We start from the raw sequence: 16,648 nt of genomic DNA, 5'->3' as shown, positions 1-16,648 counted from the left end.
TTTTTTTTTCTTTTAATAAGAACATTGTATATAGTTAGTGGTGTCATTTGTATGACTATACCCCCTCATAATCAACTGTTAAAAAAATATATATAATATAAGTTATATCAACCATGTAAGACCCACCAGGCCGATCTGGTATAAAAATAAAATAATAATATAATATTGATCAATATTGGTTAAGTGATACTAAACAATCGCCAGGTTTTTCCTCCAATCCACAGTAGGTCCAGACATCCATTTTATAAATGCCAGATGGCCTGTTTTTAATAAAACCAGCCCTATTTTTAGTCAATGCACTGAACTTTCACTTGGGTACAACCAAACCATCATTTTTTTCTAAATTTGTGTCTGGCTAAGTATAAAGAATTGTCTTTATACAATAAACTATACTATCACTTAATGTTGATTGCAGGACCTAACAATGTTTCAAGGATTCTGAAAAGGAAATGGCCTTCTGACCTGATAATGTTATAAATTCATCATTGGAGTTTTACAAAGGTGTAACTATTTCCCCTCCCATATGAAATTCATAATGTTTAATTCATTCATGTTCAGCACATTTATTGGCTGTATTTAGTATATAGTTTAAATTTAAATAAATAAAACCTATTTTAATTTAACAGACTATGGTATTTAAGTCTCCGAGCAGCTTGTGTGTGTGTGAGGCTGGATTGGTTTATTTTTTGTTCTACAGAATTTAAATTCATTAGAAATATTAAGTGTGCCATCACATAAATCTGTCTTTAAATCCAGGTCAATAATAATTTTAATGTTAATGCTGTTATAGGGTTTTTGAATAAGTCTATTAAGTGGCCTTGTTTGTCTTTTTTTAATCCTTCATGGCCTCTTCATTATGCATAGTATAGTATGGTAAAATTGAAATGAAGTGCCATTACCAATGATAATGGCATTCAAATAAAAAATTAATATGGAAATTCCTTGTCACTTTAATTTATTTAATTTTTATTACCCTTGCCAAGATGACAAATAAGTTAAAAAAACAATCTTATATCATGTATGTTCTTGAATTTAACATAAAAATCTAGAAAACATATGCTTCAAAATATCAGATAAAAGTAATTGAATAAATGAAAATTATTATCTTCTTCCTGGAGCAAGAACTATCAATTGTGTACTTTTTAAATGTATTTAACTTTTATGGAGCTAAATTCTACTTGCATTAGGGCAACGTAAAGCTTCTTATGTTAGTGAACCCTTCAATATTCTCCTGGTTCATCAATTTAAATTTATCTATTGAATTTAATTAAACCAAGGAACAGATCTAGGCTTTCAGTAAGCTACTAAGTAGATTTGATTTGTGTTTACCCATCTACCAACTCTCCAACTAAAAATGTACTATTTATGATTGTTTTTGTATCAGCATTTTAGTATACAATTTTAAGTAATATATTAATTAATTATAATATCAGTTGAAATGCTCTCTCTGACTTAGCAGTCATTTTGCACCATTCCTTGTGAATCCACTTCCACATTCTATATTAGTCTAATTCTGCATTCTCACATTCTTAATTGTCTTAGTAAGGATCTATAGCAATTCTATTCTTTATTGTGGTAAAAAATACAACTTTACTTAGGTGTATTTTACTTTTTAACCACAATGCATCACATGGGTCTGAGGGACCCATAGGGATATTTATTTGTCTTACATTTTAGTATTCTGAACTAATATATTTCTTTTTTTTTATTTTAGGTTGTAAAATCCATATCCATATAAATAAATAAAGCAATAGATGTGTTTAATAGAAATGTAATAAATATACAAATAATTTTTACTGAGTCCGACAGACCCACCAGTCAGAATAAAATAATAATATTGTAATTATTTACTACTTTTGTTAGATATTAAAGCATTCCCTGCTTATTTATTAATTTTTTTATGAATTGTTACAATTTTATGAATTTTTTTATTCCAAATTTTGTTATTTTTAATTAACAAAATTTTTTAATTATTACGAAAAGTTTATTTTAGAATCATCACCAAAAATGATAAAAAGGAAACTATAAATAACATTATATTCAATCAATATGTTCGTATATGGCCATATGCTCTCAGAACATGCGTGCAAATTCAATGAATAGATCTTCCACTAGAGGGTAGCTAATCTAAAGAAGGAGTAAAAAAGATCTTTCAGCATGATTATGTTTCAATTTCTCTATGTCTATTTGGATGGTTGAATAATTTAATTGAATAAATAATAGGATAGTCTTGAAGAGTAATATAAAAAAAAAATGTAAACAAAAAACATGACTTTATATTTAATTTACATTTACAATATTTAATATTTTACACACTAATCACAGTATTTTAACCTAAGATACGTTTTCGTACTATTTAATAAATCTAAATATCAATACCAATAATTGTTTTACTTATATAAATATATTGGTATTTTAGAAATTTCAAATCTCAAAACAAATTATGTTTGCATTTAAATAAACAGTTGATGGAATTCTTAACAAACTTTATAAATTTGAATTCACAATTTTTACATTCAATAATCTTAAAATATCAATAAAATATTAAGTTGATCAATTTATTTTTGTTTTATAGAAAATATAAAATACACAAAAATACATAATAATACTAAAAAAAAACAAAACAAATAATTTATTAATGAGGGTACAATTTTACTAAGTAAAACAGTGCCCTAGTATATTTCAACAATCAATAATATTAAATAGTAAAATACATATAAGCATATAAGAACCAAGGCATTTTTTAACATTGATAGCAACAAAATTTGAATATTCAACTTATGAAAAAAAGTTAATCTTATGTCTAAGATTTATTTCAGTATAGCTTAAATATGCTCAAAATTAAATGGGTTTGACTAGTAATAACATCTGGGAAAGATTTTATAATTTTTACTTTTAATGAATGAAAAAATAAAGTATTACAGCAAGGAAGAGCTAATTAAAATAATTTTGTTTTTAGAAAATAAAATCTCAATATGCAGTGTTATATTTTGGGATGCATGAATTCATCTCCACTAGTAGTCAATAGTTTTAATCAAATAAAAGAATTTAACTATCATTATCTTTTTGAAATGTTTGACTGTTTTATTTATATATATCTAATCACATTGAAATGATAATTTGAAACTTAGATGTAACACATCATGGATTCTCATCTCATGAAGAACCGCAATGTCTTTTCTACTATAAAGTTTATTAAATTCTTTTTGGTAATAATAATGGTACTTTATGACTTTTTTTTTAATTTCTTTTGTGTTTTTGTTATGAATATCATGTATATAAATATTTTACTTTCATTACACAATTTCTAAAAGCTTTCTATAATTCATATTTTTATATATTCTAAACTTTAAGCCAAAGTAATCTTCATAAAATAAATGAATTACCTTTATTTACAAATAAGAAATAAAAGTGTTTGGAAAAATAATTATTTAACAAACTAAAAATATAAATAAATATTAATTTACAATAACGTTTCTTTATTGCTTCACAGAAGAAATTAATCTTAAGGGATCACAACCCTAGCATTAGATTATAACTATCATTAGTGTTTTATAATGAGAGATAAACTCAATGAAATTCATTAATTTAATAATTTAGATAATTTTCTATTGATACATTGCAGGTTAATGCTTCAACTAATATATATTTTTTTTTAATGACTAGAGTTATAAGTAGAGTACTGTGGTTTCCAAATGTTTTTTTGTTTTTTTTTTTAAATTTTTTCCTAATGATCTCTCCTGATTTATGGAAAAGGTTATAAAAAAATTTCGGTAATTAATTAGAAAACTTACTTCTGGGCCCCAAATACATCAAAAACCATTCTTTCAATATCTATACGGATTTCTCGTTACTATCAAGTATATGAGACGTTGAGAATCAGAGTGGAGGTACCCACCTGATGTAATTTTGAGAAAAACCATTTAGATAGAAGATTTTACAAATTTTTGACGTACAGATTTAAAAAAGTGTATTCATTTTATTCCGAATCTTCACAATGTGAGTTAGTCCACTTCGGTTCTCAAAGTATGACAAATGGCAAAGTTCTCGTATTCGATTCTTTGCCAGCTTATTGTCATATTAACACCCTCATGATTGTTTAATAATTTATTTACTTTTTACGATCAGTTTTCTTTTTTAAAGAGTCTTCCAGTGTATTGTATTTAAAAGTATAAAATAAATAAACACATTTTTTATCTGCCTGATTAAAGATGTTTAATTATCTTTTAAGTGACTTCAGCAAACGGGTTCGGTGGCTATTGTTTAGGTAACAGCCAGATAAAGGTACAAATAATATTTCTGGGTATTTATAAAGCTTTAGATATAGTTGCCAATTTCAGCTCACTTTGCACGCTGATGGAACTAAAACCTTCATCGATGCCCTGGTTAGTAGAAGTCGGACAAACAGCAATGGCGTTTCCTTTATTTTTCATAAAAATAATTAACGATTACACTTCCATGGTATTATGTTAGGGTGGTGTAGACAATTAAAGCATTTTTAACAACTAGACAGCTTTTCCGGTCACTAAATAATTATTTTTGTTGTACTGCGGGCCAGAAGTAAATACTCGAAGCGATTTCCAAAATTTTGGATACAAATATTACTTTGCTCACAAACTATAATAAAAAAAAAAATAAACAAACTTGCAATTGATTTAATCTACTTCAGCAATTTCTCTCTAAATCTACAATATAAACATGATAAGCCGACTTCGTTCGTTCAGCTTTATGAAGAAAATAATAATAAAATAATAAATGAAGGGAATGTTTAGTCCTTTGGTTCAGGAAAGAAAGGTTCATGGCTAGGTTCAGGTGCTCTTGGTGACGCAGGTGCTGGTGGAGAGGGCGATAATCTGGCGAGGAAAGGAGGTAGAGCTGGCACTCCACCCAACATGTAGTGGGTCAGCAATGCTTGTAGGGGAGGTCCACCCTTTGCAGCCCAAAGCACTCCTGGAGGTACCCAAAGGGGTTCACCAACTTCTAGACCACTTCCATAGCCTAGGACAGAAAAAGTAAGTCTTTAAAAAACTCGAAATTATCTTGTGAGTGTTTGTTTAGATAATGTAATAATAAAAAATAACACTAACTTACGAGATAAATAAACTGCGTAATATATTTTTCAAAATACTAATAGCAAATGCATATCAACTTTGATGAAAATTGGAATGGGCGTATGAGGTAATCGATCAAACCAATTTTTCTTAGGCATATCTTTAAATTTACATACATGATTGTGATAGTTATTTAGTATAATTATAATCAACTTGGTTTTAAGTAGGTAAAGGTAATTTAATATTTGTACGCTACTGGAGTTAGATTACAAAATGTAGATAATAGTACAAGAGCCCAAGAGGAGAAAAAAGGAAGTTACTTCATCCCCATTTTTGATTACTTAATTGAAAACTAGGTATAATTACTAGTCAAAATTGATGAGTCTGCCAAGTATAGGTAGGGGTAATAAAAAATGGCGGCTGTTTCGAAACGTTAAAAATAATTAATTTTTTATTCGGAGCTCTATATCTTTACAACTACCAACAAAAATAGAAAATCTAAGAGGACATCATTTAAAGTAGACTAGATTTGCTAATATTTAAGCCCTAATAGAGCTATTTACGTTTAATAGTTCTCGAGATATAGCTTTAAAAAAAAAAAAAAAAAATCATAAAAATGTACTGAAATATCAGTAGTTAGTTAATTTATTTTGAAAAATCTATATCTAAGAAACTATGTGACGTACAGATATCTATTAGCACTCAAATTAAAGCTAGTTCGATGAGTTATAAAGTAGTTTATGACGTTTATTTTAGTAGGAGTAGTAGTTTTTATGAAATTTGCTAAAATAAATTGTAGTTGTTCGGAAAAATTTTCATTTGCCAAATTTATATTCCTATGTGAATATCATAAAAAACTACTACCCCTACGAAGATAAGTGTTATAAACTACTTTATAGTAAGTTAAATTTCCTTTATTTTGAATGTTGGCTGACATATGTGCGTCTTATTGGTCTAGAGGTATATTTTTTTTAAAAATCCAACATTTTATACGAACAACTCGAAATTAACATTTTGTGAGTTTATTTCGTCAAATATCACAAAAACTATTACTCCTACAAAGATAAACATTATTGACTATTTTATAGTAAATTTAACTAGCTTTAATTTGAGTGGTGACAGATGTCCTATGGTTTCCGAAATAAAGTTTTTCATAAATCAAACTTATTGTCCGAACAACTATAAATCAATTTATTTTAGCAAATATCATGAAAACTACTATTCCTACGAAAGTAAATCTCATAAAATACTTTATAGCACATTAAACTAGCTTTAATTTGATTGCTAGTATATATCTGTACGTCACATAGTTCCTGAGATATAGATTTCTCAAAATAAATTAACTAACTATTGATATTTCCGTACATTTTTATAATTTTTTTTTTTTTTTAAAGGCTATATCTCGAGAACTATTGGACGTAAATTGCTCTATTAGGGCTAATATTTCAGTAAATTTACTCTTCTTCAAATAACGTTCTTTTAGATTTTCTAATGTTTTTGGTAGTTTTTAAGATATAGAGCTCCGAATGAAAAATGAATGTTTTTTTAAGGTTTTGAAACAGCCGCCATTTTTTATTCCCCCTACCTGTACTTGGCCGACTCATCAGTTTTGACTAGTAGTTATGCATAGTTTTCATTAAAGTAATCAAAAATTGGGTTGAGATAACTGCCTTTTTTTCTTCCCGGCTCTTGTACTATTAGGGCGCAGGTTCCCACTGCATGTAGTTCATCTAAGTAGTGCTGGTTAGACATAATACCTTAAAGGGTATGCACCTGAAGTGGTAGTATAGGTAGTGAAGTACCAAAACTGCTTCCAAGTAAAAAATCCATTGATGGAACTTTGTAAAAACATTTTGTTCATTATGAAATTGAAGAATCAAAAAGAGTTTATAAAAATTACTTCAGTAGAAGGAAGTTTTTTAGGGAGGGAGGGTACAAAATGTGGGCATTTTAATGAAATATTAGTTTTGGTACAACTGACGCATGTTTCTTGAGTGTCACGCTGAATTTGATGGAATGAAAAGAAATACGAAATTTTCAACCATAAGTTATACTTTATTATAGATGATTACATATCTTAATTAATAATTATGATAGTTTAAATTGTTTGCTAATAACTAGAGCACTAAGGATTTTTCTGAAATAATAATGAATATAAAATTTATAGTAAACAAAATTTCCTCAATTACATTTGATTTTCGGCTGATCTGCGATCTATGGAGTGCTATAAAATAGTCCAGACAATGAAGATTCAAATAAAGCGTTTTCAGGGAAAAGGTATACAAATTTTTTCAACGATTCTTCGTGATAATCTGTTTAATGTGTCCTGTCCGTTTTGATCTCGACATACCTGAACATTGTAAAATACTTGGTTTTAGGTATATGTCGTTGATACTGAGTTACAAATCAAACAGTTAGAAGAGATTTTTTTACAGAAAACAGAAAAGTGGCCTTTCATAAGCGCGCTCTAGGAACGTCACTGGATGGTCGAAAATGAAATTTACAAATTTGTAAGAAATTCAACTTGCTTTAATATTTTTTTTTTTATGACTCTTCATCTTTGGAAAATTATGAGTACTAAAATTATAAGCAAACAACTGAAAAAAATTCACAACATATTCACATGTTGTGAATTTTTTTTGTTCGTCTATAACAAATCTTAAGTGGTTGTTTTGTCTTGCTTTTGTTTCCATTACATAGGGGAAAAAATACCCAAGAAATATGCCTCACTTGTACCAAAACTAATGTTTAACATTTTAATTTATGCCTTCCACCCCACCTCCCCCCCTCAAAAAAAAGAAATCCTTCCATCAGCATAGGAATTTGTATGAACTCTTTTGATTCTTCGATCTCATAATAAACGGAATGTTTTAAAAAAATTTAATCAATGGACCAATTATTAATTTTTTTTTTTTGGAGGGCTTTTCGTACTCGTCTTGCTTTTGTTTCCATTACATAAGGGAAAAAATACCCAAGAAATATGCCCCACATGTGGGACTTCACGAAACCTTAAAATTTCTGCTGAATCTAAGTCCTAAAATTCAAAATTCTTAATGCTCCTTATTATGTCACAAATAAAATTATCTACCTTTTATTACATATATTACTAATCTATAAATATTACATATATTATTTATGTGGGCCATTTCTGTTTCATCTGTAAATTTTATTTTATTGAAGAGAATTAATACAATCTGCCGCAATTTGAGGGCATTAAGTATTAGTAATTTCAAATATTAGTTAATATGATAGCCCACCAATATGGATGTAGAAATGAATTCATACGAAAACGGAATATTGAAACATAAAGGCGATATTCTTGAAAAGATCCTGAACCACAACTTCTCAACTGATATCAATAGAGCATTGAACTCATCATTAACCCCACATACCGACCTCTCTGCAGTTTCAACCTACTCAAACCTGAAGCAAATCTAACATATAGAATAAATTAAAAATAATTAAGGTGCAATAGACAACTAAGAGTAGGAAACCCGGAGCATATCAAACTACACTATGGAAGCAAAACCCTCACTTTCAAGGCAAACGAACTCTGTCCATTCTGCAAGAGTTATTTCAGTAATGGTTTGTACCACATCCTCCTACATTGTCCAACCTTTCAAGAAAATAGACAATATATCTTAAAGCCGTATCTTGCGACCTACAAAACATCGAAAATATATTGAACATCGATATTGAAGCCAGATTGAACAGACTATATTTACATTGTAATAGTATTAATTAAGTTTTATTTTGTAAGTGGCATATGAATAGTTGCATGTTAATAGTTTTCAAAGCCAATTAATATCTATAATCATATTACTCTTTCGTTTATTTAAAATGATTCTCATTATTTTAAATTTAATATAATGGAGTAATGAATATTATGTTAATAGTTTTGTATTATCCAGTTTGTTTTATTTTTTTTTTTACTGTTCTGTTTTATATTTTGTTTATTATTTTTGTAATTGAGCACTAGACTCGGGTTTTATTTTATAATCGTATTTTATGTAATGAATTTGTACAAAACTTTGACTTTCATAAATAAAATATATTCCATTCTATTCTAATTTCAAATATTCATTCATAAAAAAAAAAATAGATCAGAAAAAGGGAAAAGAAATGTAAATGATAACAATACAACTCCCTGAATTAAAGATATATAGATAAAAGAAAATACTACCATGACTGTAAATTTTCGTTATTTTTAAGTTTCAGAACAAAGTTTTTTTTTTATATTTTAATTTATGAAATTCCCTGTTTGAAACATGAAAAATAATCTCAATGAAATCAGTATTATATGTAATGTAAGGCATATTTCTTAGGTTTTTTTTTTTTTGCCCTATAACTGTAATACGTTCTTAGAACTTGGACTATATTCAGTCATTCTTAGAAGCCGTCAGTATAAGATAAAAGAAATCAACAGTGAGTATATTATTGTTAATTTGAATTAATGACATTTAGTTCTAATATTTAAATTATTACCTGGAGGATGTTCCGGTTGGTATCCAGGTGCTTCCCTCCCAAGTGCCTTTTCCCTTTTCCTCCACTTAGCTCGCCTGTTTTGGAACCAAACCTGCAGACAGAAATTTTCATTATAGTTTGTTCAATTACCTTGTTATTAAAAAAAATAACTTAAAGCTACTAATTTGCATAAAATACTATAAATAATTCACATAAAAACATTTTTAATGTAATAATCTGATATGTTAGCGGAACGGTGAATGGTCTTGAGTTAAATAACATATAGCAATTGTAACGCTTACATTAATAGTATGTGTCTGTGATACTACGCTAAAAATAAAAATAGACTTTCTAATATTAATCTATAATAAAATAAATCAAGTTTCTCTAGTGACAGTTTGTTAAAAAGACTGACAAAAACTGCACGAAAAACCTTCAAAATTGTGGTTTATATTAAAGGAGAAATTGTGGTTTTTCACAGGAAGCCTTTTTGCAGACTGTAGGTACTTTTAAAGTTGGTCAGAAATCAGATAGTATACACGCATTTTGTAGGAAATTTTGCCTGCCTTCTTATTTTATTGGGTATTTTTAATTAAAAATGCTTAGTACTCGAGTTATGAGCGAAATTGTGAAAACTTTTACAATATTATTTTATATTTTAGTTGGAAGAGGTGGAAAACCTGAAATTCGGAATCATAAGAACATCTAAAGAAAAAATCTTTTAAACTTTTTTTTTTTATCCTGAAAACGCTTTATTTAAATCTTCAATGTATATACTATTTTCGAAAGCCCTCTAGAGGGGTCCCAGATTACTCGAAAATAAAAGACAATATTAGCATATAATGAGAACTTTTGTCTATTTTAATCGTATATCGATTTTTCATTCTGAAAAATCCTTAAAAAATACTCAAGAAACAAGCGTCAGTTTGTACCAAAATTGATATTTCATTCATGCACGCCCCCTCCTAAAAAGCATTCTTCTATTTCCTATTATAATTTGATATTATGGGTTCTTTACTGGACGAGTTTTCATTAATATAATATATTTATATTAAGGTAATTGTTTTAAATTTTAAAAATTGTAGTATAATATGAATTTTGTTGTAGATAGATGTTGACAATAGCCCGAAACATTGTTAACGATTAAAAGAAATAAAGGATTTTTGCAAGGAGGAGATTTTATCACTACAACTAATTATATTATAAAAAAAAAATATTCCTACAAAGTTTCATCAATGGACTATAATAATAATAATTATTATTTTTTTAAAGGTTTCTAGTATTTCTAATAAGAGGGCTAGTACACTATACAGTATACTATACGATAGAACAGTATATTATATGTATACTATCTATAGTGTACACAAGCGGTTCCTAAACGTTTTCTCCATGGCACCCTTATTAGACTAAAATATTTGGTGGTATCATAGTCGAGCTAAAAGAAAATTTTATCGCAAACAGTCCTTATTGCGGTAGAATTTGTAGGAAATAAAGAAAAAAGTAAACAATGGAATCATACGGTTCATTTTATATTTTAATTTTAAATTTTTTTGTATCCGCTACCTTGGACTACATCTGGACAAACGACTAAATCTTCGAATTCTTCTCGTATCCAATCCTTACAGTCCAAAATCCTTCGTAAAATCCTAAATGCTCCCTACTTTGTCACAAATAAAATCATCCACTAAGACCTTAATGGTGGTCCATTTGTAACCGATCTAGCCCGAACCAGATATCAATCCTTCCATTACAAACTCCCTAACCACTCAAACCCATTAGATTCTAATCTTCCTTCCTGTTTTATTCCGGACAATCCTCCGAGGCGTCTGAAAAGAAGATGCCCTCGAGACCTTATATTGTAAAAATGTTTTTTTGAGTGCTACCAATGGGTAGTTTCTCTACATGCTTGTACCATGCCATTATGATTTCATCAAATTTACTTGATGGATTTTATGTACAGTCGTAATAATGTTTGTATTAATTTGTAAAAAAAGTTTTTTGTACTGTTTTGACTAAGCTGGAATTCGCATGGCATACGTTTCAGGTACACCAAATTTTGGAACCATACTATGTAGTACGGTATACTGCACTATTAATAATGGAGCCAGATTGTCTTTTGAACCCTCCCCATCTTCTCCCAATATTTCATAATAATTTACTTAAAAATAACTTATACAACATTCTAAAAAAATATTGAAGGAAATAAAGTTACCTCTGACCGAAAATAATAAGATTTAATAACAGAAAATTGTCCTACAAGTGAATTAATACAAACTATCCTTCCCCTTCCCCCTCCCCCAATATTTCATATACGGAAAAAAAAAATTAAAAATCGAGTATGTATAAACCTTGCGTGACATGGAATATTTCCGCGATTTGAGAGATTAAAAAAATTCTGATAAAAGATGAAAATGATGATTAAATGTTTTTTTCTTCCAGTAGGTTCATGTCTACAGATAAATAGTATAAATCATAATTTGTAATATTGAGATATAAAAAATTTCAATTTCTTCAATTTGGCATTTATGCCAAATGGACATAAAAACGCAGACTTTGATTTTTTTACTGATAATAGACTCCTATTGATGTACAATTTTTTTTCAATGAGGGTATATTGCGCAAGTTTCAAGAATTAATATGGATAGATTTATCTACACATATATTCAAATTTTATAAAAAGCAAACAGATGTTTGTTATGTACAACAACAACTCTTTTCGGATAAAGAAAGTATGAAGGAAAGAATAACCAAACTAGAGAAACTAACTTTGGCAACCAGTAACATCACAGTCGTTAAATTAATACTATATGGGATGGAAACCACATGCCTCCTCAGTTTGAAAGAACTACTGAGAATAGAACGAAGAATCCTAAGAAGAATCTACGGCCCCAAAAAAGACACAAAAAGGATACAAGCTAAGACCCAACAAAGAAGTCTACAAAGACACAAAGCACCTGGAAACAGAAATGAGGATGAGAAGACTGAAATTCCACCGACATATGGTAAAAATGGCCAAGACTAAACAAAGAAATATTCCAAAAAATCCGAGGACACAAATTTTCAGGGGGATACATCAGGTAGATAAAGGAAGAAACGAAAAGACTAGAAATAACGGACGAGAACTGTCTGGACGGAGAAAGATACAGGAAAAGACTGAAGGAAATCAAGGTTCATGTCGGAAAGAGAAATTTGAAAAAAAGGAGGTCGCGTGGACAGAAGAAAGAAAACAAAGGCATGTGGAGATAATGAGGGAAAAATGGAAGGAAAAGAGATACAATAACAAGAGAGAAGCCAAAGGTAATGGTATTCTTGTGGTCCTAAAGGCCGTTTAAAAAAAAAAAAGGTTTTTTTTTTTGGTTTTTTTTTTTCACCAATCAAGGAAAAACTGTTAGCTCAACCGATTTTCTTAAATATACATTATTTAAATATGAACAATATATGTTAATTTTTTCCAATTTGGCTGATTATATATATTTTTTTATATGTCAATTAAGAAAAACTGGAGTTTGTTCATCATTGATATCCCATTGGTTAATCCTGATACATACAATAATTATTTCTTTAGTTTATGAAAAAGCGCATGACTCTTTCTCACTAGTATGACGAAGAGTCAAATTGCCTCATGCAACTAACTTCCAAATAAAACTTATATACAATCTTTCACACCCTTTAGGAGCGATCCTTTCTTAATTATTATTATTATCATTGGCACGACAGACCACAGTGGTCCAAGGCCTCGCGCGATGTACGTAGGAAATACGTCGCGCGTCTCATGACGAAGTTTTCATAGGGTGGTTTCGTCACTCCCACGCCTATTTTCGTGAGTGCTACCCATTGGCTTACGGGCCTCACAAATGCTCGGGGGAAGGTTGTGAGTGAGTTTTGCATATTTATATGCTTGAAAAAATCCCGGGTAGGGCTGGGGACTCGATCTCGTAACCTTTGGGTTGGTAGACAGGCGCGTTACCACGCTGCTACCGTGATCCTTTCTTAATGGATGTCTTAATCCGAATTCTATTATTTTTGGTGCTATGATCTCATTGAGAGATCGTAACGTGACTTTCATTGACAAATACTAACTTATAGCAGTATCTTAAATTAAAAGGTAATTTGGGTCTCACGCCGTCTCCTAATTTTAGCCAATTTTCGATGTTGTTCAATTTAACTATTTTTTTCTTATCAAATACTCCTCCAATCGTTTTTAATAAATGTTTCCTAAGTTTAAAACTAGTTCCTAATTTTGTGTCTTAGGCGGGGAGTGTTCCGGGAAGGAAAAATATCCTTTGGTGTATTAAATTGGAAATGTTGGATACGCTATTTGTACTTACATCCTATTAAATAAACAAAATAATACTTGCCTGACAAATGCCGTATCGTTTTGGGTAGTGTAAAAGCACCGTGTCGTTCTGGTTATTATTTGCCAGATCCCATATATATTTAAGAGATTCTCTTGTCAAAAGGTAATAGATAAACGTGAAGAAAAAAAGCAGTGACCAAATAATTTGTTAATACGGTAAATCTGCTCGTCAAGTGGGAACGAAGACGTGTTAACAGCAAACCGGAAGGGTAGAAGTAAACAAAAGAACAGGTTGTCCCAGTTTCATTAAGCATCATTTAAGGTGGATGGTTTGAAGACAATAGAGTTAATGGCTTGGAGGAAAGTGGTGCCATTAAGGACACAATGCCAACTAAATCACATTTAGTTTCATTACACATTTTTCCACAAGTGGAGAACGGTAATTAATGTATTGTAGAGAGGTAGCCTCTAGCCTGGCTGCTGCCTTGGGATTAGATATTAATTGGCCCCCAATTTGGCTGTGGGGAGAAGCATTACCCTCCCACCCCCCTAACCCTCCCTAGCCATTGTTCCCGACAATTGGCAGCATTGTTGGAGCCGCACAAAGAGCCTAATCAGACGGGCAAATAGTCCTACTCCACCAGCGACCCCTGCGCCATTTAGCCTCCATCCTCAACTTTCTACCATCGCCGATACGTTAGTTACCCTACCCTACCTGTCCTCGCTACGTCATGAGCAATGGTTACAAAAATAGAAAGCCCCCCCTCAGTATATATCCAACAATAAAGGCATTCGCTCCAAGGGCACATACAAAAAGCTATATTTAGTTTTCATAATGTATTGTGTATTGTTATCGTGTTAGCACGTCTAATTTTTTTATGATCGCTTTAATATTGTAGCTTACTCAAGCCAATGCGTTTGATGTTTTGTAAATTAAAAATTATTTTAGATTTAATTGGTCTGTGTCAGTGATTAGCAAACTAAATAACCAATTTTACTAGTGAATTGAAAAAAAGCAAATAAAAATATAAGAGTTATATTGTAGGATGATAAAGATAAAGATAAAGGTATCAAAATCGGCGTTTGATTTTCCAGCTAACAGGTTCGTTTTTATTGTTTTTTTGTTTTCTTTCCCCTTTCTTTATTTTACTCTTACCCCTTATTTTCTCCACTTATCCATTTTCCTTACCCGCGTTAAAAGTTTTGTTCACTATATTATTATTGGTGTTTTCAGATTTTTTTTTTCCATTCATTTCTTGGTATACTTTTCTTATATTTTGCCTCTTTATCAACTATTATTGTTACATATATTTTCTTCCTCTCAATTTTCATTTTCTTTTCATATTTCAATTTTTAAATTATTAATAACTAATACTTCTTTGCATTATATAATTTCATTTTTATTTTATTTCCTTAATTAAGTTATTTTACCCACTTTTTCAATTACCTATCTATACATTTTATTTCCCGCTTCTCTCATCACTTCATTTTATTAAAGTGTTTATTTATCAATTCTATTTTGTAAAATTATTCATTTTATGTGTAAAATTATTCTGTTTATATATACTTTCTTTTTTTATTTTTCTATACTTACTGTGGTTGTTATCTTGTTCTGTTTTTAGCCTTGAAGAAGGCTAGAAACTCTAGCCGAAACGTTGGCACAATAAAATAGGTTAATCCAACTTATTTGTGTTTATCATTGACCGCAACCCCCAACCATCTTCTCCTAGTTCGTCATCCACGGTCAACTATCTCTCATAATTAAGTAAATGAAAACTATTTATTGTAAACCAACGTTTTGCCCCACTTTTCAGGGCTTCTTCAGGGCTAAATGAAAAACCAAGACACAAACGTTTATAAAGTATATAAAAAAGAATTAATGATAACAATATAAGGAAGTATTCCTGTAGGTAGACTGGATACAAATTACTAATAAATATAACAAGGGCCCTGTTTCATAATGAAAGCTAATAGTATTGCTTCATAATACAAGTGTAAAAACAACCTTGTAATTACACTAATACTTATGTTTTTTCATAAAAGGGAGAACTACTAGTGATATTACAAAAGTTAAAAAGTACTAAAGTACAAGTTACTATTGTACAAGTCAGTGTAATTGTATTAAGTTAAATCTACAAGACTAATATCATTAGTTTGTACTTTATTATGAAACAGGGCCCAGGTGAAGTTCTAAATATAGATCTACACAAATAAATTGTAGGAGACTACTCATTAAAATTAGTTATAAATATGGGAAAGAGGTAGATGTAAAAGGTAGAATAGGTAGGTAACGTAGATACCGCAATATACTACTATACCGCACCTATACCATATCTTCTTTACCTATCTGTTCTACCTTTTACATCTACCTCTTTACCATATTTATAACTAATTTTGATGAGTAGTCTCCTGCAATTTATTTGTCTAGATCTATATTTAGAACTTCTATCACACCTGGTTATATTTATTAGTAACTTGTTTCCAGTCTACCTACAGATATACTTCCTTTTATTGCTATAATTAATTCTTTTTTCTATACCTTATAAACGTTTGTATCTTGTTTTTTCATTTAGCCCTGACGAAGCCCTAAAAATTGGGGCGAAACGTTAGTTTACAATAAATAGTGTTTTATTACTATTTTGATACCTTCATTGAACTGTACTATCTTCTTACATCATACGGTCAACTATCTTCTTCTAACATAAGAGTTACACTTTATTAAATAAAAAAAAATATATAATTTACTTGATAACAAATGGATTATTATATGTACGTATATGTAAATAATATACTAAGGTACTAGGTACATGATTAATGCAAAACGTTTGAAAAAGTT

General features: G+C 29.7%; 1 protein-coding gene across 1 annotated transcript in view; it reads right to left on the bottom strand.

The window, feature by feature from the left end:
- Positions 1 to 3,422: 3,422 nt before the first annotated feature.
- Positions 3,423 to 16,648, bottom strand: part of LOC106683405 (retina and anterior neural fold homeobox protein 2) — a 62,899-nt gene continuing 49,673 nt past the window's right edge. The window contains exons 3-4 of the mRNA XM_014424850.2: positions 9,537 to 9,627; positions 3,423 to 4,998 (exon numbers count right to left, since the gene is read on the bottom strand). Of these exons, the coding sequence (XP_014280336.1) occupies positions 4,769 to 4,998; positions 9,537 to 9,627 (321 nt within the window). The 3' untranslated portion in view covers positions 3,423 to 4,768. The remainder of the gene's footprint in view (positions 4,999 to 9,536; positions 9,628 to 16,648) is intronic.

Source organism: Halyomorpha halys, unplaced genomic scaffold (genome assembly GCF_000696795.3).
Source record: "Halyomorpha halys isolate HHAL.00 unplaced genomic scaffold, Hhal_1.1 Scaffold481.1, whole genome shotgun sequence".
Lineage (NCBI taxonomy): Eukaryota > Metazoa > Arthropoda > Insecta > Hemiptera > Pentatomidae > Halyomorpha > Halyomorpha halys.
This window is presented reverse-complemented; position numbering and strand designations above follow the sequence as displayed.